At 41.1% G+C, this 26,240-nt stretch overlaps 5 protein-coding genes and 1 long non-coding RNA gene across 46 annotated transcripts; 4 read left to right on the top strand and 2 right to left on the bottom strand.

The window, feature by feature from the left end:
• Positions 1-1,308: 1,308 nt before the first annotated feature.
• Positions 1,309-17,185, top strand: crol (crooked legs). Of its 40 annotated transcripts, none has more exons than XM_086831186.1 (9): positions 1,348-1,679; positions 4,480-4,572; positions 7,056-7,143; positions 7,271-8,734; positions 10,885-11,052; positions 11,540-11,707; positions 11,792-12,277; positions 12,963-13,175; positions 13,266-17,185. In XM_086831186.1, the coding sequence occupies exons 4-9, from the start codon at positions 7,567-7,569 to the stop codon at positions 13,898-13,900; spliced, it is 2,838 nt and encodes a 945-aa protein (XP_086687312.1). In that variant the 5' UTR covers positions 1,348-1,679; positions 4,480-4,572; positions 7,056-7,143; positions 7,271-7,566; the 3' UTR covers positions 13,901-17,185. The 40 variants fall into 40 exon arrangements, with proteins under 40 accessions (XP_086687337.1, XP_086687312.1, XP_086687307.1 ...); XM_086831181.1 differs by having other exon boundaries at positions 11,537-11,707; XM_086831188.1 differs by lacking the exon at positions 1,348-1,679 and adding an exon at positions 2,437-2,631 and having other exon boundaries at positions 7,271-8,650.
• Positions 2,049-3,401, bottom strand: LOC147644043 (uncharacterized). Its single transcript, XR_015271277.1, has 2 exons — positions 3,067-3,401; positions 2,049-3,004 (listed from the first exon to the last, which is right to left on the bottom strand). It is a non-coding gene; the product is annotated as an uncharacterized LOC147644043 (long non-coding RNA).
• On the top strand, positions 16,896-19,174 carry LOC110184001 (uncharacterized). 2 transcript variants are annotated; one of them, XM_086831212.1, is made up of 2 exons: positions 16,896-17,603; positions 17,661-19,174. In XM_086831212.1, the coding sequence occupies exons 1-2, from the start codon at positions 17,582-17,584 to the stop codon at positions 18,965-18,967; spliced, it is 1,329 nt and encodes a 442-aa protein (XP_086687338.1). In that variant the 5' UTR covers positions 16,896-17,581; the 3' UTR covers positions 18,968-19,174. The 2 variants fall into 2 exon arrangements, with proteins under 2 accessions (XP_086687338.1, XP_020808017.2); XM_020952358.2 differs by having other exon boundaries at positions 17,658-19,174.
• An 87-nt stretch (positions 19,175-19,261) lies between these two features.
• Tsp33B (Tetraspanin 33B) lies at positions 19,262-20,666 on the top strand. The gene is made up of 3 exons (XM_086831213.1): positions 19,262-20,146; positions 20,207-20,314; positions 20,372-20,666. The coding sequence occupies exons 1-3, from the start codon at positions 19,406-19,408 to the stop codon at positions 20,489-20,491; spliced, it is 969 nt and encodes a 322-aa protein (XP_086687339.1). The 5' UTR covers positions 19,262-19,405; the 3' UTR covers positions 20,492-20,666.
• A 463-nt stretch (positions 20,667-21,129) lies between these two features.
• On the top strand, positions 21,130-22,409 carry LOC110184002 (uncharacterized). Its single transcript, XM_020952360.2, has 4 exons — positions 21,130-21,247; positions 21,312-21,374; positions 21,437-21,586; positions 21,637-22,409. Coding segments are annotated over exons 1-4 (795 nt in total). The 5' UTR covers positions 21,130-21,245; the 3' UTR covers positions 22,217-22,409.
• Positions 22,410-22,607: 198 nt separating this feature from the next.
• Positions 22,608-23,641, bottom strand: LOC110183989 (uncharacterized). The gene is made up of 3 exons (XM_020952346.2): positions 23,478-23,641; positions 23,333-23,427; positions 22,608-23,270 (listed from the first exon to the last, which is right to left on the bottom strand). Exons 1-3 carry the CDS (start codon positions 23,530-23,532, stop codon positions 22,731-22,733), a joined length of 690 nt encoding a protein of 229 aa, XP_020808005.2. The 5' UTR covers positions 23,533-23,641; the 3' UTR covers positions 22,608-22,730.
• Between the last annotated feature and the right edge of the window lie 2,599 nt (positions 23,642-26,240).

The raw sequence follows: 26,240 nt of genomic DNA, 5'->3' as shown, positions 1-26,240 counted from the left end.
TCAAACATATTTTTACCTTTTTTGTAATATACGAAAATTGTATTTTTTGGAGAATATCGGTTTTAATTTTATGAAAATCAGACAACTACATTATATAGCTGCCATATAATTATTTAAGAAAGTTAATATAACAAAAATTAGAATTTAGCTGTTTTTCAAACAAATATTTACATTTTTTGTAATATACGAAAATTGTGTTTTTTTGTGAATATCGGTTTTAATTTTATGAAAATCGGAAAACAATATTATATAGCTGCCATATAATTATTTTGAAGAGTTAATATAGCAAAAATTAGAATTACGCTGTTTTTTAAACATATTTTTACCTTTTTTGTAATATACGAAAATTGTATTTTTTGGAGAATATCGGTTTTAATTTTATGAAAATCAGACAACTACATTATATAGCTGCCATATAATTATTTAAGAAAGTTAATATAACAAAAATTAGAATTTAGCTGTTTTTCAAACAAATATTTACATTTTTTGTAATATACGAAAATTGTGTTTTTTTGTGAATATCGGTTTTAATTTTATGAAAATCGGAAAACAATATTATATAGCTGCCATATAATTATTTTGGGAAGTTAATATAGCAAAAATTTAATTTCGCTGTTTTTCAAACATTTTTTACATTTTTTGTAATATACAAAATACGCGTTTTTTGGAGAATATCGGTTTTAATTTTATGAAAATCGGAAAACGATACAATATAGCTGCCATATAATTATTTTGGGAAGTAAATATAGCAAAAATTAGAATTTCGCTGTTTTTCAAACATATTTTTACATTTTTTGTAATATACAAAATCTGCGTTTTTTGGAGAATATCGGTTTTAATTTTATGAAAATCGGAAAACTATATTATATAGCTGTCATATAATTATTTTGGAACGTTAATATAGCAATCATTAGAATTTTGATGTTTTTCAAACATATTTTTACCTATTTTTTAATAGACGAATTTTGTATTTTTTTAGAATATTGATTTTATAAAATAAAAATCTGACGATTATATCATATAGCTGCAATACAAACGATATATAGAGATATATTAGATATAGAGGAAAATACGACAACATAAATCTTAAACTTGAATTGAAATTATAATATTTATAGCTAAATATAATAAAAAAAACGCATACCTTTGATTTCTTTTTTTTTTGCATTCATATGTATTTAATTTAAATTCTATTAATGCCTAGTGATCAAAATGCAATCTGCAAGGGTAAACAAACTGCGGCGTGCCGAAGTTAACTTTCTTTCTTGTTTTTCAAAGACATTCGATAGCTGTTCGCAATCGTCATCTCTATATGCATTGTGGGGCTGCCAACTCGCCGTATAAACTCTTTTCGCATCTGGCAACTCTGCATACATTCGCCTCACTTCTCTTACTCTTCCTCTCGCAACTACAACTACAAACTCTGGATCCGTGCTAAATGTTAAGAAAATACAGAAACCAAAACCAATTATTAAGCCAACTATTGGCATACAGTGCGCGAAATGCAATTAGTGAATAGTTGGGTGTGATAAGCAATAAGCGGAAAACGCAGAGCGTCCGCCATTAAGTGATACAGGAAAGGCGTCTGGGGACGCTGCTGCACCGACCAATAAAAAAGGAGTGGTAGCTGTAGTAGCTGTATATTGTATCTTGTGGATTAAAACTAACCAAACCGGCGGGTGAGTACAATTGGGACGTGCAAATCCTGCATTAAAATTGGCCAGTTGGACCCGGCCATATTTGTGCTTAACAAATTTTGCCGCCTTTTTATGCCCAAGCCCCGAAAAAGCAGCAGAAAGCTGGGTGAAGAGAAGAGAAGGCAGCGAGTCGTTAATAAGAACAACGCAATCTCGCGCACACACACACGTAAGCAGGCCTCTAGCACGCATTGTATCTGTATCTCGCGGGTCTCTCGTTGCCGCTCTCTCTCTCTCTCTCTATTCAACTCTGTCGCTGCCTCCACACCTCTTACCAGTGCAGTACTGCCTGGGTTCTGGCTGAAATATAGCTATTCCTAGCGTGAGGAAGTAATAACAATTACTTTACTACAAATAATATATCATCGAATGAATGTGATTAACTTTATCGTCTTAGAACTATACATAGTTGAGCTTGTTCTTAAAAAATTATTATTTTTTAAAGGTATTTTATTTAAATTTAAGAATTGCTGTATACAGAATCTTACTTCTAATCAATTTCATTCACTGCTACTCTTTTTCGCTATATTGGTGACTCTAAGCTAATTAGCAAGTAAAAATCCAAGTAGATTATAAAGATTATAAAACAAATAGTGAATGTGATCAAAAATAAACTGGATAATAGAACAACAACAACCAATAAATGGCCCAAAGTAAATCCCGCCAAACCGGCTGCATTGGCTCTCCTACAAACTTGTGCTTTCGGCTGCCACCCGAGCGCGCGGCACGAAGAACTTTTACATCGCTCGCTTTTGCCTGCTTTTGCCTTCTGCTGCCTCCGCGTCTCATTCAATTTTGTACTGTACACCGTTCACCACCGCCTCTCTCACCCGCGCGGCGTTTCGATTCTGATTTTTCCACTACTGTTGCACACACTCGCACACAGTCAGCGGAGAGTGTGTGCCCGCTGTTACCACCACCATTGCAATATCAAGTAAATTTTCATATACTGGCGTCACAAGAACCGTACTTTCAGCGCTTATAAAAACTGCAGTGCGAGTGTGTGGGGGCGTGCTATGGACCCCCAGGGGATGGGGAGGGGATGCCGGGGCTGATTGGAAACAATTGTGTTTATTTGTGAAATTCGCAGGCGAAAAAGAATGCGAGAAATATTAATCAAATGACTTTGCGGTCGACTTTACTGCCCCTGTGTTGGTGTGTGAGAGTGAGTGAGTGCGAGCGCGTCGCTGGTGTGTGTGTGTGTGAGCTGCGCACATCCACAGCCACAGAGTTCCCATTAACGTCATCATCGTGTCATTCTTGTTTGCAAGGCGGTGGCAGGGAGGAGGCGCAGGGTTGCATTTTTTCTAAAATTTATTAGCATTACCACATTAAACGATCGACAACATAATATGCAACTGCAAAGTACCGCTACGGATGTAAACTCTGCGCTGCCATATGGTTAGAACAAAAATAAGCCGGATTGGACTTTCCACTCCGGTTTCCATTTGGCTTTTCTTATTGTTTAACCTGCTCTGTTTTGTTAAACAATTATGAAATGCACACTAATTGGCTGTAATGAAAATGTGTCTCTCGGCTCGAACCTCCTCCTCCTCCTTCCACCGCCATCTCTGCCTCCGTGTCCTCTCGTTCGCCGCTCTCTCGCCCGAAAAATGTGAGCGACAACCAAACAAAATTAAAAATAAAAAGCCAAGCAGCGGCGGCAATAATTATAACTATAACTCGAGTTTCGGATCTCGGCATATAGAATGTGAGCCAAAAAGCAAAACTTGTATCGACGCGCCGCCTGTACTAGCTTCTTTCCTCTCTCCTCTCTTACGCTGTTCGTCGCGCGCGCTCTTTCTCTCTCCCTCTCACTTGCTGGCAGCGCTCTCAGCTTTCGTTTTTTGTCTCGCTTCGCTTTATTTTGTACTTACGCTTTGCGATTCAATTCGTTTTTATTGGTTTTCCGCTTTAGGCGGTTGGGAATTGTACGTAGCGTCGTTCGTGCAAAACGTCGGTTGGGTTGGAAGAGTGTGCTAGTTGGAATGGGGGACGGGGCGGGATGGGGCACGGCGTTGTCGTTCAATGAATAATGAGAGACAATGTAAGGCAAAAAGAGAGCGAGAGAGGAGAGCGAAACGAGAACAACAAAATAAAGCAAAACCGAGTACAAAAGTGCACGAAAAGCAGTGGGCAAGGGAGCAAAGCAGAGGAGAAGAAGGAGGCGGCGGTGGAAAAGCAAGAAAGATACAACTTTTTTTCCCTGCTGGCAGCCAAAAGCAAAGCAAGAAGAGCGAGGAAGCAGGGGAAGAGGCGTAACAGCCGAAGAGCCCCCCGTCTAGATTCTAGAAGACAAGACGAGACGAGAAGAGCAGGCGAGAACGATGCACGCACATACAGCTCCCGTCTAGATATAGATACAATTAATTTGATTTCTTAGTTGGAATAGTTGGAAATGTAAAATTCGCACTGCCCCCATCCAATTTTTCGATTCCAATTCCCGTTCCCCTTCCAATTAGAGTTAGAATATTCCTATTCAGTCTTCCATTTTTGCTCTGTTTTCGACGCAGACGCAGCTTTCGTTACTTTGTGTGTGTGTGACTTTTGCATATATTGACTGCAAATAAATTTTCGCTTGATTTGCTTTTGCCTCCTGTCCGTTCTGCCGCCCGCATGAATGTGTCTGTGAGAGTGGAAGTGGATGAAAAGGGAAACGGGGAAGACTGTACCGCGGGCCGTTTGAATATTTCGCGTAAACATAAACACCGCAAACAAACTGTTGCTCTCGCTGGTTATTATTATGATTGTTGCCATGTCTCAACGTTGTCTCTGCTTGCAGGTGATGATATCTGCATATATATCTGCCGGATAAATATATCTTCAAGTCCGCTCCTGGCGAGCAATAATCGGGCCAAAAAGAACGCTACATGAGGTAAGTGAAGTGATTTCAATTGCTTTCACATCTCGCATCCGCACATACAGGGTGACTTTGTTTGTTTGTTTGGCCAGAAAACCAGAAAAGGGGTTATTCAACCCCAATTATTACATGGAATATAAATTATTATGCCATATGGCCAATTCTTTGTTTTTATATTTCGTTTTTTTCCAATAGTTTATAATCTTTACGGCAAAGTAGAATGCTTCTATTTCTCTAAAATCTATGTGTATTAATTATATTTATATATGTACATACATACTATACATAAACCTATTAAAATACAATAAGGGCACATCTGTATTAGTTCATTAATTGCTCTTTAGGAAAGGTGGGGTACAGGTCATAATCTATATTGTGTTATTGAATTTCATTGTGACCCTTTATTTATATTTATTATATTACTTATAATATTGTTATTTATTTATTATAAAAATCAGTCTATACATTGTTGAAAAAGAAGTTAGGAATTGTTATTATAATTATTACTACAATAATTATTCGATAACATTTGCACAGCTCATAATAAAATATGAACGTCTTTTAATAAAGATGTAAGATTTTTATGTTTACATGCATTATTTTAAAGCTTATTAAAATTTTCAAAACAAAAATAAATTAATCTTAGATTGGATTGATATAGTGGGTGCATCTCATCGTGTAAAAATTACAGAATCTTTGCCGAATTTATTTTGTGTGTACCCAAAAATAGACTGCATATGTATTAAAATGTTTAAGGATTTTTGCAATGATTGTTCAGATTGGGAAAACCCTATTGAATAAATATCACATTTTTTGTTTTATTGATTGATTTATAATTTTCTAAAATGTTATAAAGAGGTCTTAGGACACATAAAGCTTAGAGTCCCTTATTTTTTTATTGGATGCACTTTAATTTTATATTTTATTTTAATGTTTATTTGGATATAATTCGAATTCATTCATTCATAGCCTTATTGTTTATTCATACATCCTAAACCTTGAGTATAGTTAAAAATACAAAAAAAGCCTTCGTTATGAGTTAAGTTTGCGGTTTGCCATACATTATTTTATTTGCTATATATGTACATAGCTATGCTGGTAGTGTTACAGTTACTTAATTGGAGGGCGGTAGTTTGAGTGGGGGATGGGTGGAGCACCCTATTCGTAGATTGGGCCATTTGTCTTGTGTTTTGTGCTTGGCTTCATCAGCATTTTACATGCTGAACCCGCCCACTTTTTTCATAGTTTTTTCTGATGCCCGGGCTCCACTCACACCAGCACTCAAAACACACAAGTGCGTGCAGAAGAGATATGTATTTGCACACACATAGTAATTCCTACCTCACCACATTAAAAGTGGCGCCCTTTTCAGTGTCCTTTTCTCCCGCTCCGCTCTCATCTCTCATCACTGTGTGTGCTTGCTGAATTATTTGCGCCGAAGAAGAGGCAAGAGAGAGGCGAAAGAGTGAGAGCGTGGTGCTTAGCTGTAAGCTGTAACTGTAAATCGCTTAGCAAAAGGGACAAAACCAGGACCTATGCAAACACTCCCCTCTTCTCCCGCTCATGCGCGCTTTCCCTCAACTGCTGCCCCTCTCTCTCTCTATTGTCCATCTCCATCTTTAATTCGCAGCTCAGTTTTTCTTACACTCACACCAACGCACACACTTACGCGTTGTCTTTAATCGATTTGTACTTCTTGATATTTACATCGGCTCCCCCAGTCTCTCTGGCTCGTTTGCCCCTCTCTTCGAGCTCACTCGCTCTCTCTCTGTCTCTCGGTGTTTCTATCAAAACGCTTGCATACTCTGATTGGATATCTAAATCCTGGATCCTGCCCCTCCCTCGGTTATTCTCTGCCTCAAATCCCAGCTCCACTCCCTTTTTTGTGTCCCTTGTCATTCGTTTTGCTGCTGCCTTTTGCCATTTACAATTTATATAAAGTTATTTCATTGTGCTGCCTGGCTCTCCTTCTTCCGCCTCTTCTACCTCCTCATTCTGCTCCTCTTTCTGCTGCTGCTGCTGCTGATGAAGACATAGCAATATGGGTGTGTGTGTGTTTGGGGCAGGGTGTGGAAATGGGGGGGGGGGCTGCGGTTCGCTAATGGGCAATTTATATCACTTTTAATGCCCGGCAGCAAAATCAATAAAGCGCTGAGCTGCCCAACATCTTTTTACATGAATTAGTCCTGGCCGATGATTGTATGCTGTGTAGAAGTGTACAAGTGTGTGTAAGGGAATTGTAACTGTACTTGCATAATGTACATACAAATAGATACATATGCATATGACTATTGCATTGTTTTAAGGGTTAATGGTCTCATAAAGGAAATTAAGAACGTGTTAAACTCACATCCTTCAACCTTAGTTTGAAGGAATCCTGATTATGATGAAAAGGAATCTTTAAGTATCTTATATTAACTGTAATAATTTCTTCCATTACCCTTAATAAGCATCCATTTAATCCAATAGATTCACTTACTAATAGTTTTATTTTTCAGGTGGAACACCCATTGAAATTGACTGTCCAAGGATTATCATCATCCCCCAACGGCAACGTGCAGCATCTGTAACAGCAGCAACTTCATGGTAATTGTCCCCCGTCAACGTCGATTGAATAATACCAATACCAAGATATATATATACCTGAACGCAGTCAGAGATTAAGAGTGACACCACCTTTCCACCTTCCACTTGCCTGTTTTGTTTGTTGTAGCCACGCTCAGCGAAAGCAGTCGACAGCAGCAACAACATCAATATGTAGGCGCTCCACAGCAGCGGCAGCAGCAGCAACAACAACAACCACACACGAAATACAACCAAGAACAGCAGCAACAATAACAACAGCCATCATCAACAAGAATCCCCAACTAACAACAAAACAACCAACCAACAAATCTACAAATTTGACTCCCCAAAAAGAACACACACAGAAAACATTAAGATAAATATTGAGAAGACGCGGCGGCTACAGCGAAGCGCCACAACGATCGCCCGGATCTGGACACAAGAATGCAGCACGTGAGCGCTGCCAGCTCAGTGCCATCAGTTGTAGCTCCCGTTGTGACCACTGGTGGGACGACGATCACCTTGGGCGGCCCACCACCGCTCCCCAAATCGGAGCACAAGGAGGATGGCAAGCCGCCGCACGGCATTGAGATGTACAAGGTGAACATCGAGGACATCTCTCAGCTCTTTACCTATCACGAGGTCTTTGGCAAGATCCATGGCGATGTTGTGAATCATCAATTGGCGGCGGCCCATGGAGGCCAGCTGCCACCACCGCCGCCCCTTCCCCCGCAGGCCACTAGTCATGCGGCCAGTGCGGCAGCAGCGGCCGCAGCGGCATCTACAAATAATGCCGCTGTGGCGGCAGTGATGGCCTCCGCCAATGCGGCGGCGGCAGCAGCAGCGGCTGCATCGGCAGCGGGCGGCGGTGGAGGATTACCGCCGGCCACCAGCGGCAATGGGGGCCAGCAGGTGACGGTAACGACGACCAGCAGCTCGACGGCCAGCAGCGGCGGGAGCACCACCAGTGGGGGCACCACGACCACGGCGGGTGAGTTGCTTATGCCTAAAATGGAGGGCGGCATTCATGGCGTGGACGGCAGCGGCAATGGCGGCGGCGGCAACGGCGGGCAGAACGTGGCGCTGGCGCCGGACGGTACGCCAATTGCGACGGGGACGCACGTCTGCGACATTTGCGGCAAGATGTTCCAGTTCCGGTACCAGCTGATCGTGCACCGGCGCTACCACAGCGAACGGAAACCGTTCATGTGCCAGGTGTGTGGCCAGGGCTTCACAACGTCACAGGATTTGACCCGCCACGGCAAGATTCACATTGGCGGGCCCATGTTCACCTGCATCGTGTGCTTCAATGTTTTCGCGAATAATACGAGCCTGGAGCGGCACATGAAACGGCACTCGACGGACAAACCGTTCGCCTGCACCATTTGCCAAAAGACCTTTGCCCGCAAAGAGCATCTGGACAATCACTTTCGTTCGCATACGGGCGAAACGCCCTTCCGTTGCCAGTACTGCGCCAAGACGTTTACGCGCAAGGAGCACATGGTGAACCATGTGCGCAAACACACGGGTGAGACGCCACATCGTTGCGATATTTGTAAGAAGTCCTTTACGCGCAAGGAACACTATGTTAACCACTACATGTGGCACACTGGTGAGTGTGATTGATTGGTGGGGGCGGACAATGCGAGCGGCGAGCGCCACAAAACAAAAAATAAAAATTAAATACAACCAGAACAAGAACAAGAACAAGAACAGAAAAGACAGATCAGAATCAGAATCAATCTCTTAGAACCAAAAAAAAAAAAAAAAACAAACCCAAGACCAACTCCAGTCAGACCAAATTCAAATCCATAGAGTACAAGAACAACAACAACAGCCATCACCACATCACACCAACCAAACCAAAACCAACCAAAGAACCAAATCAAAATCAACCAACCAAAAAAAAAAATGAATTGACAAAAAGCACCGCAAAAAAATTTAATTATATATAGACTTCATCGTGCGTCCTACGTCTGTCTACTCCCTCCCTAACTGTCTATATCTATATCTCTCATACGCTTCTATCTCACTCATCGCTTGTGCTTATTCCAACCGCCCAACTCCCACAGTCCCGCCCACTGTACTCCCCACAGAGAGAAAAAAAATAATGGTTGCCTTAGATTGGTAATTGAAAAACAGCTTGTTAATGTGATAATTAGTATTTTATAGATCAAAATCATGTGCCTTATTATTATAATATTCCATTAATCAAGAAGTCATTTCCCCATCATTTTTTTTCGGTCAAAAGTATTACCTGTTCCAATATAATAGATTTTATATTGGACTCTAATCAAAACTTTAATATTTTTTATTAAATCGACTTCGACTTAAATCAATAATTTATTTATCTATATGTATTACTTGAATTGTTCAACAACATTGCATACTTTTTGGCCTCCTAATATTTGTGTTAGAATCTTAAATCTAGCAGAAACAACCCATATTGTTCTGACTTTTTTCTCTGTGCAAAACTAACGCTTGAAGCGAGTGCATCTCCATTGCATTCGCGCATTAATCCCGCTACAAAACAAAAAAAAAAAACCAAAAGAAAACACGCTCACTCGCTCATACCGCTCCATTTCCCCCCAACCATGATCTCCGCATCACACATTCCCAAAAAAAAAAACAACTTCACCGACTACAAAACAAAAAAAATGAACTCCAATTCATGCACCACCAAAAACACATCATCCAGTGCTCGTTCCACTCCACCACTCCACTACGTCCACGTCCAGGTCCAAGTCCAAGTCCAATCCTTCACTCCCAATTCGAGATATATATATATATATATTTAGTGCCTGTATAACTTTGTCTACGCTCTCTCTGCTGTCGAACAGGGTGCCCAAAAATAATATATATGAAAAGTCCAAAAAAATTAAACATAAAGATTAAGAAAAGTTCGTTGTTGCTGCTTGTCGATTGCCAACGTCTCTGTGTAACTGCGACATTAACACACTTAAAGCACACACACAAAGCAATTGGAATACACAACACAACAACAACACCAACACACACAGTCCAGCTCACCTGCTATATAGGGATCCAGAATAATATTCCTAAAGCTTTTCGGCGAATAAGTCTTCTCCAGGAACTAAACGTTCTATGCAAAAAATATATAAAATATCTAAGCAAAAAAGCATCCTGAAGATCAGCATTGAGTAGAAGCAGAGTTGACAGGCACACACCACACATACCATCACATCACAACATACACCAACACATCCAATGAACATCATCCACACCACATACAACATCTGACACCACCACCACCACCACCACGCCCACGTCCATATGCCCGAGCCAGCAGCCTCCGTTCGCTTCGTTCGTTCGAAACCACAACAACGCAAGCCACGGCCAGTTTCACACCAAACAAAAAAAAATTATAATTACAGAAAAGCTAAGAAAATGAAGCATTTAATATGAAAATACATTTAAAAAGATACCCACCCATTCACGCAGCCACCTCAATCACCACGAAAAAACCACCAAAAAAGAAAAACACTGAGCGGTGCGCGGGTATGGGTCGGGATAATTTTGAAAACCATTTTGTTTTTTCTTCGACTTAACACTAGTTTTCCCTGGGATACCCTGGGGAAAGTCAGTGAGGGTCGAGGAAAGAATAAAATATGCTTGCGCTGCTAATGCGAATGCGATTTTGTCTTGTCGAACGAGATCAAACGTCATTCCTCCTTTATACAACAATTCCGTTTTGTTCTGCTCTCTGCCCTCTCCCAAAAAAAAATTAAATAAAATATCCAGGTCAAACGCCACACCAGTGTGATGTCTGCGGCAAGAAATATACGCGCAAGGAGCACCTAGCCAACCATATGCGCTCCCACACCAACGAGACGCCGTTCCGTTGCGAGATCTGCGGCAAGAGCTTTAGCCGCAAGGAGCACTTCACCAATCACATACTCTGGCACACAGGTAAAGAGACAAAACGAATCGGTTATACCCATTCCGATTCCCTGATTTCTCCCTAAATCCGTAACCGATCCTCTCCAGCTTCAGTCCACATGAACACATTGAAAAATAAACTGACACAAAAAGACACTTGGCGGCGGTGGCAGCCAGTGCACGAGCAGCGATGACGAACTATCAAACTAAATTAGATAACAGCCAAATTTTGATGCAGTCTTCAATTAATAATGAATATTCTCCTTTAACTAATACAAATACTTATTTTTAATAACGTTTTTATCAAGGAAATCACTTAATTTCTTTATAATCTATGGTTATATTATTTTCATCATCGATGCAAGCACCAAAGCCAAATGCCAACAATATTGCCCTGTGATCCTCTAATTACACAGCTTCAAACATACCATATTTAACCGATGGCAATGATTACTAATCTCTAAATGTTTTCTTGTCCCATCCGTGCGCGACACCCACACATTTGCCACGCAAGCAGGCGAGACGCCGCATCGGTGCGACTTCTGCTCCAAGACGTTTACGCGCAAGGAGCATTTGCTTAATCACGTGCGCCAGCACACGGGAGAGTCGCCACACCGCTGCTCCTACTGCATGAAGACGTTCACGCGCAAGGAGCATCTGGTCAACCACATACGCCAGCACACGGGTGAGACACCGTTCAAGTGCACGTACTGCACGAAAGCGTTCACGCGCAAAGATCACATGGTTAATCATGTACGGCAACATACAGGCGAATCGCCGCACAAGTGCACATACTGCACCAAGACGTTTACGCGCAAGGAGCACCTGACGAACCATGTGCGCCAGCACACGGGCGACTCCCCGCATCGCTGCTCCTACTGCAAGAAGACGTTCACGCGGAAGGAGCACCTGACGAACCATGTGCGCCTCCATACGGGCGACTCGCCCCACAAGTGCGAGTACTGCCAGAAGACGTTCACGCGGAAGGAGCATCTCAACAACCATATGCGTCAGCATTCAAGCGACAATCCGCATTGCTGCAATGTCTGCAATAAGCCGTTCACGCGCAAGGAGCACCTGATCAATCATATGTCGCGCTGCCACACCGGCGATCGGCCCTTCACCTGCGAGACATGCGGCAAATCGTTCCCGCTCAAGGGTAACCTGCTCTTCCATCAGCGCAGCCACACCAAGGGTCAGGAGATGGAGAGGCCCTTTGCCTGCGAGAAGTGTCCCAAGAATTTCATCTGCAAAGGTGAGTGAGATCTGCTATGATTGCTGCTAAACGTTTGCATGCATCCAGTGGAGGCACGCGTGGCGTGGCGTCAGCATAGTGTCCCAGCCCCAGCTCCAGCTCTAAAAATGACCCTCCCTTTTAGCCCATTCCCATCCTGCCCTTCCTTCCAGTTGCTGTTGTGTGGGGCTCGTTCTCACAGGCATAGATACCATAACATGGGTTACGTTTAGTCAGAAAGTAAAATTAACTATTGTTTTTTGGTCTAATTATGATTTCCGATTTGTTTTTGCAATATATTTTATAGTAATTTTAAATATCCATTAATTTCTATGACATTCCTGTACATTAAAGTATCTGATAGATTTATAATTTGACCTTGAATTAGTTTAAATTTTTATTTAATTGTATTAAATACGATATTATTCAATAAGTTTGATATATTTTTATAGCAACAAAATTGAGTTAATATTGAATTAATTACTTCACGAATATTTAGTGCGTTCTTTGAACCCAAAACCTGACCAGACTCAACCCGTAATCAAATTTGAAAGCAGCAGACAGCGACTGTGAGAGCGAGCCCCCCACAAAACCTAAAAATATAAATTAATAAACAAAAACTTACCCGAGCCGTTTTCGAAATTCGAGATCCAACAAACCCCCCGACGATCAGATCTTCATGTCGCTTCCATTGTCCGTTTCGCAGGTCACTTGGTCTCGCATATGCGCTCCCATTCGGGCGAGAAACCGCACGCGTGCACTCTGTGCAGCAAGGCGTTCGTCGAGCGGGGCAATTTGAAGCGCCACATGAAGATGAATCACCCGGATGCTATGATGCCGCCACCACCCGTGCATCCGCATCCGCAAATACCGGCTGGTGTGCTGACGCAAGTCAAGCAGGAAGTGAAACCGATCATAAGTGAGTCGGCAAACACGACTGCGCTAGCGCAAGCGAGTCTTCTCCCCGTGCCCAAGTCGTTCAACTTATCCGGCCCTCCTACCGTTTCAGTTCCCCACCACTCGGCGACCACCACGATGCACACCATCCAGCAGATAACCGCTGGTGCGGCGGGCGGTGCCGGTGCCGTGCAGCTAACGCCGGGCCTGGTGCCCCTGGTCACCTCAACGCTCATCTCGCACAATGCCGCCGCCCAACAGCAGTCGCAGAAGCAACAGGCAGCCGCCGCTGCAGCGGCACAGCAACAGGCTGCCGCAGCAGCAGCGGCTCAGCAGCAGGCTGCCCAGCAACAGGCGGCAGCTGCACATCAGCAGCACCAGCAGCAAGTGGCGGCACAACATCAGCAACAGGCTGCAGTGGCTGCCCATCAGCAGCAGCAACAACAGTTGCAGCAGCAGCAGCAATTGTTGCAGTTGTCCATCCAACAGGCTGCTCACCATCATCAGCAGGAGCAGCATCGTCAACAGCAGCAGCAGCAACACCAGCAACAGCAGCAGCAACAACAGCAACAGCAGCAACAACACCATCAGCAGCAGCAGCATCCGGGCCAGGCGCCGCCGCCGCAACAACAGCCGCCACCAGGAGTGCCCATCGCCTTGATAAGTGATCCCAGTGCTTTGGCCCGCGCCGCCATGCAGCTGCAGCATCTGCCAGCGAACGTGGAGCAACATCCGGTTGTTTACTAACAGTAGCCCCTCCTGCACGGCTACACACCCACCACAGCCCACTCCAGCAGCACCACCAGCACCTCCATTGCCGCCACCACGGCAGCTGCCGCCGTTGCAGCATCGACGCAAGCGGCGTGGTGAGATTGGCCAACCAGTGAGCCAGTGGGCTAGTTGGTGAGCCGGGCTGAAACGACATCTCTATATAGGACACACAAACCATAACAAGCACCCCCCATATAAGCAGCTAGTTGTATGTACAATAGTTTTTAGCAGCGCGCTGGTTACGCTGATCTATGGCCCAGATGTAAAAACGAAGCATTCAGAGGGGTCTTCTGGGGTGCCTTGATTTTTAATTACTAATGAAAGTGGCAATTTTCCAATCATTAAGTGCAATCTGAAACAATTTTTAGGATTTATTCAATTACAATTGTAAATTAAACACAACATTTTATCAAATAGGCGATGTAAAGTAATCAATGAGCTGATTGTAATATTATCTAATGAATATTCAATTTATTCATATTTGTAAACTAAAAATGTATTCATTTTCTAAAGGTTTCTATAACTACCATTATCTTTTAAACTTTAAACAATTTCTAATAGTAAGCAAACGCTTTAAACTAACATGAATTAAGCGGGCTGCGAGGTAAAAATTCCCCTGTGAGGAGATTCTTGCGTTTCTGTCAGTTTGATTCGGATTTCATGATTTGATATCTCAGTGAAGGCACTATAGAATTCAATTTAGCAGGCTTAAAAATCCAAGCGCCCCAGAAAGTCCTATACAGACTATCCCAGAAGCAATGCCGGCTCAGCATTGAGCCATCTTCCTCATTTCGCAAAACACTTCTCTACTAGTCTGACGTCGCCAGCTTTAACGTGCAATACGAATCATCTCATAGTTTGTTCTTGGTATCTTCCCATCTATCTCTCTGTATTTTTAATGCTTTTGGGCGCTTAGCGTTCAATTTTTTATTCACGTATTTTCAACATTTCTGAAATGCGTGTGCCAGGCGGCGCCGCGTAGAGTTGAATTTTTTAGCTGTGCTAAAGGCCACTCTTCTCGCTAGACATTTTAAGCAACACTTTAGGGCGAGGGCGTGTGTCGTAACCAGCGAGAAGCGCTTCATCTTGTATTTTTATTGTGTTTTTGACTAAGTTAAGATATATAACATCCATAAACGGAGCGACATTCATAGAAAGCATCCTCATCATAAACATAAACATATGCAGATATGCATAGGCATGCGATTATATATATATATATATATACTTTATAGTTTGTAAATAACACACGCAACAACAACAAGAAGAAGACCCTTGGAAATTTATTGAAAATTATCACAATTGTATTAGTTTTGCATTTTCCAAGGAGACAAGTGCGATCACTTTTACACATATTATTAACCCAGTTTAGAGCGTGATGATAATGAAAAATCGATCAGTGTCGATCAGGCGATATATATTATTATATAGATATGACAGTTGGAAAAGGAGGAAGCCTAGGCTAAGTCAACAGCAACCACAACTAACGAGATAATGAGAGATGAGATGGATTAAAAAAACACACAACAAATTATTATATTTAATGTTAGTTGAACTACTAAAAGTAATAATTGAGAACGTAGATCGCGATGATGAGTAGAAACAGGAGTAGGAGTGAAGTCGAGCGAGTAGTTTTTAGTTGGGCGTGCCGGTGCCGCCCAATCATTATGATTACAATTACAAGTACGATTACGATATATGGATACTAAAACCTATAACAACAAGTTATTACCCCACTATTAAAGTTAACAAACAACAACAACAACCCATACATATATAAATATATATACGACTAGGCACAACTCTAAAATTAATTATAACCCCCCAAACTGTGCTTATGTTGAAAACAGCAACAACCAGAAACATCAAGAAGAACAAGTTGAAGCCGTAATGAAAGTAATTAACGAAATGCAAGACACGCCCCAACAAGCGCCACAAGCAACAACATATCTGCTTTAAATTTTACATCCACAAATAAATACAATTAACACGAAAAATATGGACAAGAAGAATATAAAACAATATATTAAAGATGAGTCAACAATGTTTAATAAGTTAACGAAGAAAAAAACAAACAATGAGACGATCGACCGACCGACAGACAGTCAGACATGACACCCACAGACACATTATGCTTCCTTTTGAATAAAACATTTTAATAACATTTAATTGTCGAAGAATTAAATGCTTAAAATACAAGTTTAATTTAATTTAACAAATTGTAACTTTACACGAATAAACGGAAAATGTAAAACTGTTTGTTTTGACCATTTAAAGACGCCACTTGGTTTTTTTATTTCACCTAATCTAATCTTAATCATAATCTTAATTTATTCACGTCTAAATTGGCAGCAAAGTGAATGTTTTAATTACACTCAGAATGCAGGGAACAATTTAAAATTGTAAAAAAAAAAATGAAAACAAAACACCAACTCATTATGCTTTACTCGAAATTTATATTTTTGGGAAATCTCAAACACACAACACACAAGTCTATAATTATGTAGCTGTTTATCCGTGTTAGTTTTCGGTGTTTTTGGATTTTTGTGATGTGTATAGAGCGCAGTATATAATGAATGCATATAGAGATATATATTATTGTACGATTATTAACTAATATATAACGGATATGTATGTGTAGAGTATGCAAAAATGGCAATTTTAAGTAACAAGAAGGAAGGAAGAAATTCACTTGTGTTGCAATATTTAAACCACGGCGGAAATATATAATTTATAAGTTGCATAGTTGCATAATGTGAGAATAGAAGTAACTTTCTTCCCTTCGCCCACGCCACAACACACCAACACTCTATCACAGACAGACAGACGTATTAAATATTAACTATAAAATAATAATGAAACCACAATACGCTGGGAGAGCCCTGAATATGTTTCCTAAACGCAGCGACGGACGACAAGGACGTGTGACAGGATTAAGCTGAAGAAAACGCTTAGAGTGCCCCACAATTACCATTAACATTAAAGAAAAGCAACAAACAGTAACAATACTAAATAGAAACAATAATGTACTATAAATCAGATACAATACAACACTATATATACCTACAATATATGCCTATACGACAGAAATTGGACAACAAATGAAATGCATATAAATATATATATACATATATATATACATATATTATATATAGTATATATTGTACAAGTTACGAGTAAATGTAATTAAAATTGATGACGTAGTAAGCACTAAACAAAAACAAATAAATGAGCAGCAAACAACGCGCAGCATAAGCATAACAACAATGTTTTTTAAATACTAATTTTATATATATTTTATAAACTTTTTAGGTACATCTTTTAGTTAGTTAAAATATAAAATGGGATTAGTTGCATAACCTGCAGGAGGTTTCTATACAATGTCGGTAAACATACATTCCCTTGGTTCTAGAGTTTCAAAGAATTATTTTACATTATTTTGCAAATTTAACATTTAAATAATCGTAAAAATATCGCTTTGGCTTGACCATCCCTAAAGGGATAAAGGGCAGAGTTTAGGTAGCGCAAATTCCGCCTGTTTTGCCTGGAAAACCACCCCTAAATGACCTTCGGACTTTGTAGGTAGAGATCATCTGGCCATGGCAACGGCGCAGTTTCGTTAGTATTCCAAACACCGCCTTCGAGAGCACAACACAGATGACGTCAACCGCAAATACAGGTAAGGAATGAGTCCGCGGAATAGCCTTGAAAGCATTTAACAGTTTACTTCTAGCAGGATCTACTGCAGCAGCTTCACTCCTGCAACTAAATGACGATGTCTTGGCTTTAATCGTTCGACAAGTAAATGTTTACCAGCAATATGAGATCGGTAGAATGAATCGTCGCTTGGAGAGTATAGTCCAAATGCTCTGGAGGACCCGGGTTCGCAGTGTTGCCCTCCAGGATGAGATGTTCCGTCGATCTGCACCCAACTCTCGGCAGTTTTTGGCCTTTATCCTCGCCTTGGCTCCATACATGCAACGTCTGAGCTGCCAGCAGTTGGATGTTCGTCGTCTGCGAGTCCTGAGCAGCCACACCTTGGAGGGGATCACCTCACTGGAGTGGCTGGGCGATGGGAATCGACGGGGACGTGTTCGCTTCGTGGACGAGGATGTGCGACTGCTACGACGAGTATTTCCCAATTTAAGAAGGCTCAAGCTAAGGAGCTGCCAAATCACTGGAAAGTACCTGTGCGATCTGGAGTTTCTCAACGAACTCTGCCTGGATGACTGCCAGTTTCTGGAGTCGCAGCACTTCAGAGATCTCTTTCGGCAGCTGCGCCTGCGCAAATTTGATATTATGGAGGATTGCGATGAGGTGAACTGCTGTGATCTTGCTGACTTAAATCTGTGTCCGACATTGGAGCACATTAAAATTGCCGATTATCATCTGTGTATGGAGTCTGATATTACGCAGCAGCTCCTACGCCTGCCACGTCTTCAAAAGTTGTCGATATACTCCAAGAACTTTGTCTTCGATGTCCTGTCACGCATAGCGCGTCCCAGTAATCCACCTGCAACAGGCAGACCCATCGAGGGCTTTCGCTTCAGCGGCATCTTACACGATCATGAACGATTTTTCCGTGAGCTGGGTAACCTTCGTCAGCTGAAACGGTTGGAGCTACATGGTCAGGTGGAACAGGAGGAAGGCGGCCAGCTGCAGTGCCTGGAGGATCGAATGCTGCGACAACTTGCCAGTCAACTTCCCGAGTTAAGCGAGCTCCATCTGTGTGGTTATCAGCTAGAAAGTCCTTTGGGCCTGTTGGAATTCGTGATTAATTGTCGGCAGTTGAGAATCTTGGATATCACACGTACCCGATGCCACGGAGAGGCCTTCGTTTGGAGCTGCCTCGGGATTCTGGTCAAGCAGAGATGGCGCAGCCAGCCTCTAGAGCTATGGATCCGTCATAGTGACATCAAGGAGGAGATAGTCCAAAGTTCACGCTGCCTGGACAATGTGAATCTAATTAAGATCGATGCGAAGAAGATTGGACCCAGTATGGACTGCTTCTCTGGGGTACTTAAGTTTAGCTTTTCCCGGTGATCAAATCTAAAATTATTCGCTGATTGATTGAAGACTGAACTTAGTAATATTGCTAGCGCTTACCAAATACAATACTCTCAACTGATCGCCTCAGATTTGATTAACAAGTTTTAAACTGAACTCTAATTAAGTGTCTTTGTCATTTAAACATTAACGATTTAAATAAAACTCTAAGAAAAAGCTTGCTTCGAAGATTTGTGCTTAAAATATTATGCAAGTATCAATATTTTGGGGTCATATATATTATCGTTTATATGGTAAATAGGATAGGATTTAATTGTCTAGTCAGACACAAAATTGTAAGCTTGGAGCCCCTTTTGATGATTGAATTTATTGGGAGGCTGTGCGATCAGCGTCAAACCAAATGAGATTCGAATTTAGAGCGAACACGTTGGACGACTAGCTAAACTTTGTGCCGATGTTGACGACGATGACCAAATGCAACAGCCCTTCCGCCGAGCCCACGTCTACATCACCCTGCTGTTGATAACAGAGGCTTTGATCGGTGTGTTTATCCTGGCGGCGACTGGCTATTACCACAAGCTGTTAACGGGCTACTTGTCGGGGATCGAGTGCCGTCTGGTCTACGGCTACCTGTTTGGAGTGTACATGTTCGGTGCCCAGTTGGCGGTGATCTTTCTCTGCAGCATTCTGATGTGGCGGCGACTATGGAAGCGCCGCTGCACGCCCAATATACGCCTGCTTTTGGATGTATGGCTCTTCTACTCGTGCGTTATCATTGCAGCGGGTTTCGGGTGCGTATGGATCATTTACCGGGGCGTTGATGTGCTGGAGAATGCAGCAGAGACGGCTCTTGCTCGGGGAATAGATATGTACTACTCGTCTCCGGAGTGGAAGCTCCTTTGGGATGGCTTGCAATGGGACAAGGAGTGCTGCGGCGTTCATACCTATAGGGATTGGGCGAACGCAGATTGGATGCCGCGACGGGATGCAAACAGTTCGTTTTCGATCCTGGCACCCTATACATGCTGCAAGCGATCCTGCGAGAACTGCTTTAACTACGTACCGGGTAAGGGTCACACCTTCGTCACCGGCCGGCAAAAGCAATTGACTGTGGACTCTATCAATATGAATGGGTGTCTGCCGTTGTTTGGACGGGCGGTGTGGAGTTACTTGTATATCCTGCTGGGGTTCTGGGTTTTGGCTTTAAAGTTTCTGGTGAGTATATCCCAGAGTAACAGGATCACCTGCAATTACGGTATTTATTTTTTTTTTAAGATCACACTTTGCTGTTTGACCAAGTACATACTCACACGGCAGAATATGGGCGATGGCTGCTATAACAGTGGTCTTACCGATGATGATGGATATCCGCTGGTCGTAGTGGTTGGTTTATTAACTCAATATTATCCTTAGGATATTCTAAATCAAGTTTGTTTTTAGAAATATCCTCCCAATGTGCGCTGTGTGACAATTAGCGAGGAAGATCTCGCCTCCGATAATGGCCCAGATGTGAAGTATTGTAATTGCAGCGAAATGGACGATGAACAATGTGGTTATTAAGCTGTTCTTATATTAATTTCGTTATTATTTATATTTTTTATATTAATTTCGATTCCTCCAACCACGTGCGAATCTTGTTAAGAAAATGATGGGGTTACACTGGCAACGTTTATGCGTTTAAATAATTTTGAGATCAATATTTTGCTAAGATAATATATACATTTACTAAAATAAACTATCTAGTGCTTATTTTTTTATATATATTGATTTCGTTGCTGAAAACATTCATAGTCGATGTGAAAAAACATCGCAAGCAACGATTATCTTTGATATAAAAATAAGTGTTTAATCGATTTATGTATATAAAAAACAATAAAAACAAATTATTTTTTTAATAAAACTAAATTAATATATTGTTAACATATATATAAAAGTTGTATTATTCCAGATTATGATGATAATAACATCAATGTTTCTAAATATATTGTAAACTTTGCCACATTGATGTTTCCATCGCCACCATCTTCATCTGCACTTCAAATCCAATCCAATTTAAATATTTTGTTTATTCGATATATAATAATTTTTTGGTATTAATATTTTCAAATCGTTATGCAATTAATAAGAGTTTAAATTAATTCCTTCGTAAATTTATGTATTAAAAAATACTCTTTACAAAAAATACCAAACACGTGGGTAAACAATGTAGCCACACCCATTTCAGGGAAAACCTTCTGAACTTTTTCTTCCTCGGCGTCATTTCGCGGCTGAATTTTGGAGACTATAGGACGATTTTCTTGAGCTTGTGTGAAAAATGTAATTTTTAGTGCAAATTGGGTTTAATAAATATAAGTACTTAATTCTGAAGCATATATTACAGGCCCTTGCCACCGAATCTTCCGGTTCCCCATATTGTGGGTGACGATGAAGTCGATGAAAATGCGTAAGATTTCTTTTGCTTTTATTTTTTATAATTGCACATTAAATTAAAAAATGTGCTCTTAGTCCACCGTCCCCAGGTCAGCGGCTGGAGACGGACTATTGTCTCTCCGATTCGTCCCACGATTATGATCGCAATGCATTCGAAGAAGAGACTTCCTCTAGCTCGGACGGGGCTGATTGGTCCATGAATGTTACTAGCATAGCTGCCACCCCGTAAGTTTTCCATAAATTATGATCAGTTTTCAATTCAGGATTTTCCTCAGGGGACATATCCCGATCGTTGCTGCTACGCCTATGATAAAACATGTGGTTGCGGGACAGCGCCGACCTCCCATACCGATTTTTTCTGAAACTGAAAATGATGCTCCTCCAATGGGGGAGATGGAGGTTGATCTAGAGCAGCCATCGATTTTTTCATTTCTCAATTTACACCGTACATGTCTGGTGACCAATGGAGTAAACGTGGCTGCTGGCGATCCTAAGGAAGAGGAGGTCACTAGCTCCTCATCCAGTGACGACTCTTCGCCGAAACCACGTTCGTCGAGGAACTCGAGAAAAGCTAGGGCTGTGCGCAGGCTTCGCTCCGCTGCGAGAACCATGGCAAGACGCAAGGCTCCGCGTGCAGGGCGCATGTCCAAGAAGAGAACTAGAGGAATTCCGGATAATGCTCTGGCCAAACCACTCGATATCACAGCTTACTTTCGTGTACTGTCCGCCAATCTTGTCCGTTATCGTGTCACCCGTACTTCGTTCCAATTTGTTCGTGACAGCTTCAATCGCATTTTGTTCGAGACCTATGCAGATCAATCGTTGATTCCTCCCTCAGCACGTTCTGTACGCTAGAGAGACAGAATTGGGAAAAAAGAAAACATATACACATGTATATGTAAGTTTTTTGAAGATGGAAAACATGTTCTGAAGAGATTTGAAGATTACTTTACATGGAGTTTTGGAATGGGTTTACAAAAGTTTAAAACGAAGCTTGAATTTCAATGTTAGAATGACAATGGATATGAATAAAAATACTGATTAAAAGTGGATTAAGATATTTCAATTAAATGTGGTTTGGTTCTTCCATGTTTTTATAAAAGAATAACTTAAAATGATTTTTTAAATTGGTAATAAGCTTTTATTTTTCTCACTGTATAAGCTTTTAAAAATTATTCGAAATAATTAGTAAAGATTAAATGGAAAATGGTGAAAACATGTTCTTAAAATTAAATACAAATCATAATACATTATTACATCTTGCAATGGAATTTATTATCGTTTTACAATATTCTTTTGAAAAATTTTATTTATTTATAATAATGGCAGACTTCGTATAAAGTCCATCAAAAAGATGACCTTGAGGAAACTATTCGTAGATTTGACCGCGGCTAGTTTCTTCGTGGCTTTCGGAGAATTCAGAGACGGCGACACTACTGGTGCTCACCATGTAACCACTGGGAATCTCACCAATGGAGGGCATCGAGCTGCCATCGCTAACGCTGGAAAGCGATACTTCTTCCCAACTGACGCCCGAATCGTCCACATCGTGTTGGTTCAGGGAAACCGGCGTGGCATTGGGATTATAGGGCTGTTCGGCTAGCTGGTGATCCCCTTGTGCTCCTTGACGCTCGCTCAGTAGCGGCATAGAACGCTTGGCGCTCGGCTCGCTTAAAGGCGGGTTGTTATCCGTAGAGCTTCTTTTTCGAGAGCGACTTAGCCCTTCCCTCTTCGATGGACTCCAATCCATGGCATGATGCACCAAAGCCTGGACGGTCAGGTAAATGGGTTCGGTGGGTGGACTGCCCCAGGCATCGAAGACATTGCTGGCGGGCACCGGTGGCGCCACAATCAAAGTGGAGCTGTGTAAATTATTCGGCTGCAGGCTCAGAAACTCTAGCTCGCTCTCCTGCGGAATATCACATAAATTAGGCCACAGCGAGGTAAATAAATAATATTGAGGTATCTCACCGGCATTTGGCAAGAGTCAATCATTGACATCTGCATGACATCCACCAACTGGAGCATCTCCTCTTCATCCATGCCTTCCTCGTAGACGCCAGCATCTGCACCAATTGGTTAGTGAAAATGTGATACGTAAGTCCCATTCCCATACCTTTGAGCAAATTCACTAATCTTTTGAAGCTTTCGGCGCGCAATTCCATATTCATGGTTAATAACAAAGAGACAAACACAGAAAAATTGTACTAAGTATATGTATTTTTTGTAATGCCAACTCTTGTTCTTGCTTCTAACGGAATCACTGTCCAGCTTGAAATCGATTGTAAAAAGCGCCATATCGATAGTTTTCAGCTGATCGATGGCGATAGCCACGAGTAGATATGGCAGCCCAGTTTTTAAGGCGGGCCACTCATTATATTTGAAATGTTTTTGAACTTACAAGAGACTAATCAAAAAGAAATTAATTAAAAATTTTGGTTATTTTTACAAACCTACAAAATAATATATTATTGGAATTTTGCAGGGTATTATAATTTAGTCAAAAGTTTGTAACGCAGTGAATAAGTATTTCTGACCATACAAAGTATACATATTCTTGATCAGCGTCAACAGCCGTGTCGATAGAGCCATGTTCGTATTTCCGTAATTCCCTCACTAACTCCCTCACTCACTCACTCACTTACTCTCTCTCTGACTCTCTTTTCCGGTGTGCCTAGCTGTGTAGCTCTAGAGAAATCGCTTACTCTCTAACTCTCTCTGCCTCCCTCTAGAGGTAGCTCCTACTCTCTCGCTCTCACTTTCTCTGTTCTCTTTGCTCGGGGACTATAAATAGAGGGCTGCTAGCGGCGCGCCGCCCTTAGTCTGTCCGTGGCACCTGCAGTGTTAACATCTCTAGTGATCGTGGTAGTGATTAATACTCGACTTCAAAAAAGTTGCCTGATCAATGCAATACATATGGACAACCAGGAAGAAGCTCACTTTGATCAAGGTGAAGAATTTAACTCTACACTGGAAGGATTTAAGCAATGACGTGTCTCCTCTACTGAGGTAAGTCTTAATCATGATAATTATATCATAAATATAAATGTTATAGAAGAGATGAAGCCTAGGTCTGTAATCAACTGTGCTGGTTATGCATGTTATGTTTACTACTTAAACTAATTACTAAAATTTAATTTAATTACATCAATTTTGTATTAAGTAGTATATATACAAACGTATACTCAAAGTAAACAGCCTAACTTAATTATTGATTATACAATTAATTTTCAAAATGCAAAGCTTTTAAACAGTTAAATAAATAATGTTTATTTTAGTAAACCTATTTTTTGTTTACCTACTTTACCCTTAAAATAATAGCACCAAAACCCTGTCACAAAAATATTTCAAAATTAAATCAGCTTTTTCCCCAGGAATATCGGACTTAAAAAAAAAAATTATTTATAAAAGGTTAAATGCAAAAAAACAGGGAGAACTTTTAACACCATCCCGGCCAAGTTGTGAAATACAACGTGTAAAAAGTAAACGCTTTGAAAACTTTTTTGTGCGGTCAACCTGCGAACCAAAGTTGCAGCTTTTGCAGCCCGCAACGCTTGGCAATTGTTTTTCTAATTTACCAAAAAAAACCAGAAAAATAAAAAAAAAACTTTAAATGCGTCTCTCTGGGTTTCGTTTGGATGGTCAGCCACCTGCGAGTCCTCTTGCTGCCCTTTGACCCTTTCTCCTTTCACTTTTTAGCCACCAAAGCAACGCACCTACCCCTTGACCCCCCTGACCCCCTGCCTGTTCCCAAACGACAGCCGAGCTGAAATTCAACAAAATGTCAAAATGCCACTTGAAGTCAGTTTGGCTTTTTCGCTGCCATGCAGATTCCCCGCCCAAAAAATGTCGCTTTGTGGGGGTCAGTTTTCTGCATGAATTTTCCACTTCTTGATAAGCTTGAATGCTCAGTATATATATTTTGGTTGAGGATATTTTAAACAAGGATTAGCTTAATTTTCACAAAATTTATCAATCTTGTTGAAGAACTTGAAAGGAGAAATTTGAAAGTAATTGAAATGCTAAGATTGATTTATATTTAAAAACTTTGTTGATAATTTTATAAACAATTTATATATTTAATTTCACTTCCTACTGGTGTTCTCCATTTTTCTTTAATATTAATACATAATCCCTGGAAAAACCAAATATCCCTGGGTATTTTTCCCTACAAACCCCCGAAGCTTAAGCCTGAGCAACTCCTCTTTTTTTCTGTTTATTTTCTCAGTTTAATTTTTTTCCTGACACATTTTTCTATATGACCAAACTTTCTCACTGGCCAAGCCAACGCAATGAAAATAAAACAAAAACGTCACAAAAAATGTATATATATATATATATATATGAAAAGCACAAAAATGCTGGAAAAGTTTTCGATGTCGTCGCGTTGGCGGGGCGTTGCTTCTTTTGCATAAAAGTCGCCATGCAGTCCCAAACTGCACCACCCGCCTTAACCTCAGCTAGAGTTGCCCATCAAAAGCAAATAAATATAAAAAAATAAAATAAAAAAATAATCATGAAAAAAACGTGGACCAAAGCCGTTTGTTTTAGCCCGCATTTTGTGCAATTTTTTTTGTTGTTGTTAGCTGACATTTAAAGTCCGTTCAATTACCGCGAAACAAGTTTGACAGAGGAAAAAATAAAACGAAACGAGAAACCTTAAGTCCCCCCCTTGGGCTCCGAATAAATTTACACAAAAATTTACTGGCCTCACTTTAACCCTTTATGGTCCCCCTTTTGCAAGGCAGTGAAGCAGCTAACACTCATTTGATTAGCAAATACAAATATATGTGAGTGTGCGTGTTTTCCCCTCTCGATTTGCTTTTAGTGGCTACGTTTTATGATTTCATTTTCATCGGCATTTGGGGGACTAAAGGAT

Source organism: Drosophila serrata, unplaced genomic scaffold, assembly GCF_035046125.1.
Source record: "Drosophila serrata isolate PLE 108 unplaced genomic scaffold, ASM3504612v1 contig_240, whole genome shotgun sequence".
Classification (NCBI taxonomy): domain Eukaryota; kingdom Metazoa; phylum Arthropoda; class Insecta; order Diptera; family Drosophilidae; genus Drosophila; species Drosophila serrata.
This window is presented reverse-complemented; position numbering and strand designations above follow the sequence as displayed.

Excerpts from the sequence above, each read along its gene's own strand:
- LOC110184002 (XM_020952360.2), top strand. Across the intron at positions 21,375-21,436 it reads GATGAAGTCGATGAAAATGC|TCCACCGTCCCCAGGTCAGC; the intron begins GTAAGATTTCTT and ends ATGTGCTCTTAG. Across the intron at positions 21,587-21,636 it reads ACTAGCATAGCTGCCACCCC|GGGACATATCCCGATCGTTG; the intron begins GTAAGTTTTCCA and ends GATTTTCCTCAG.
- LOC110183989 (XM_020952346.2), bottom strand. The coding sequence starts at position 23,532 with ATGAATATGGAATTGCGCGCCGAAAGCTTCAAAAGATTAGTGAATTTG. Across the intron at positions 23,428-23,477 it reads ATTAGTGAATTTGCTCAAAG|ATGCTGGCGTCTACGAGGAA; the intron begins GTATGGGAATGG and ends CAATTGGTGCAG. Across the intron at positions 23,271-23,332 it reads TTGACTCTTGCCAAATGCCG|GAGAGCGAGCTAGAGTTTCT; the intron begins GTGAGATACCTC and ends GATATTCCGCAG.
- Tsp33B (XM_086831213.1), top strand. The coding sequence starts at position 19,406 with ATGCAACAGCCCTTCCGCCGAGCCCACGTCTACATCACCCTGCTGTTG. Across the intron at positions 20,147-20,206 it reads TTTTGGCTTTAAAGTTTCTG|ATCACACTTTGCTGTTTGAC; the intron begins GTGAGTATATCC and ends TTTTTTTTTAAG. Across the intron at positions 20,315-20,371 it reads GATATCCGCTGGTCGTAGTG|AAATATCCTCCCAATGTGCG; the intron begins GTTGGTTTATTA and ends GTTTGTTTTTAG.
- crol (XM_086831173.1), top strand. The coding sequence starts at position 7,567 with ATGCAGCACGTGAGCGCTGCCAGCTCAGTGCCATCAGTTGTAGCTCCC. Across the intron at positions 11,053-11,536 it reads TCACATACTCTGGCACACAG|CAGGCGAGACGCCGCATCGG; the intron begins GTAAAGAGACAA and ends TTGCCACGCAAG. Across the intron at positions 13,176-13,265 it reads GGAAGTGAAACCGATCATAA|TTCCCCACCACTCGGCGACC; the intron begins GTGAGTCGGCAA and ends CTACCGTTTCAG.
- LOC110184001 (XM_020952358.2), top strand. The coding sequence starts at position 17,582 with ATGACGTCAACCGCAAATACAG. Across the intron at positions 17,604-17,657 it reads GACGTCAACCGCAAATACAG|CAGGATCTACTGCAGCAGCT; the intron begins GTAAGGAATGAG and ends GTTTACTTCTAG.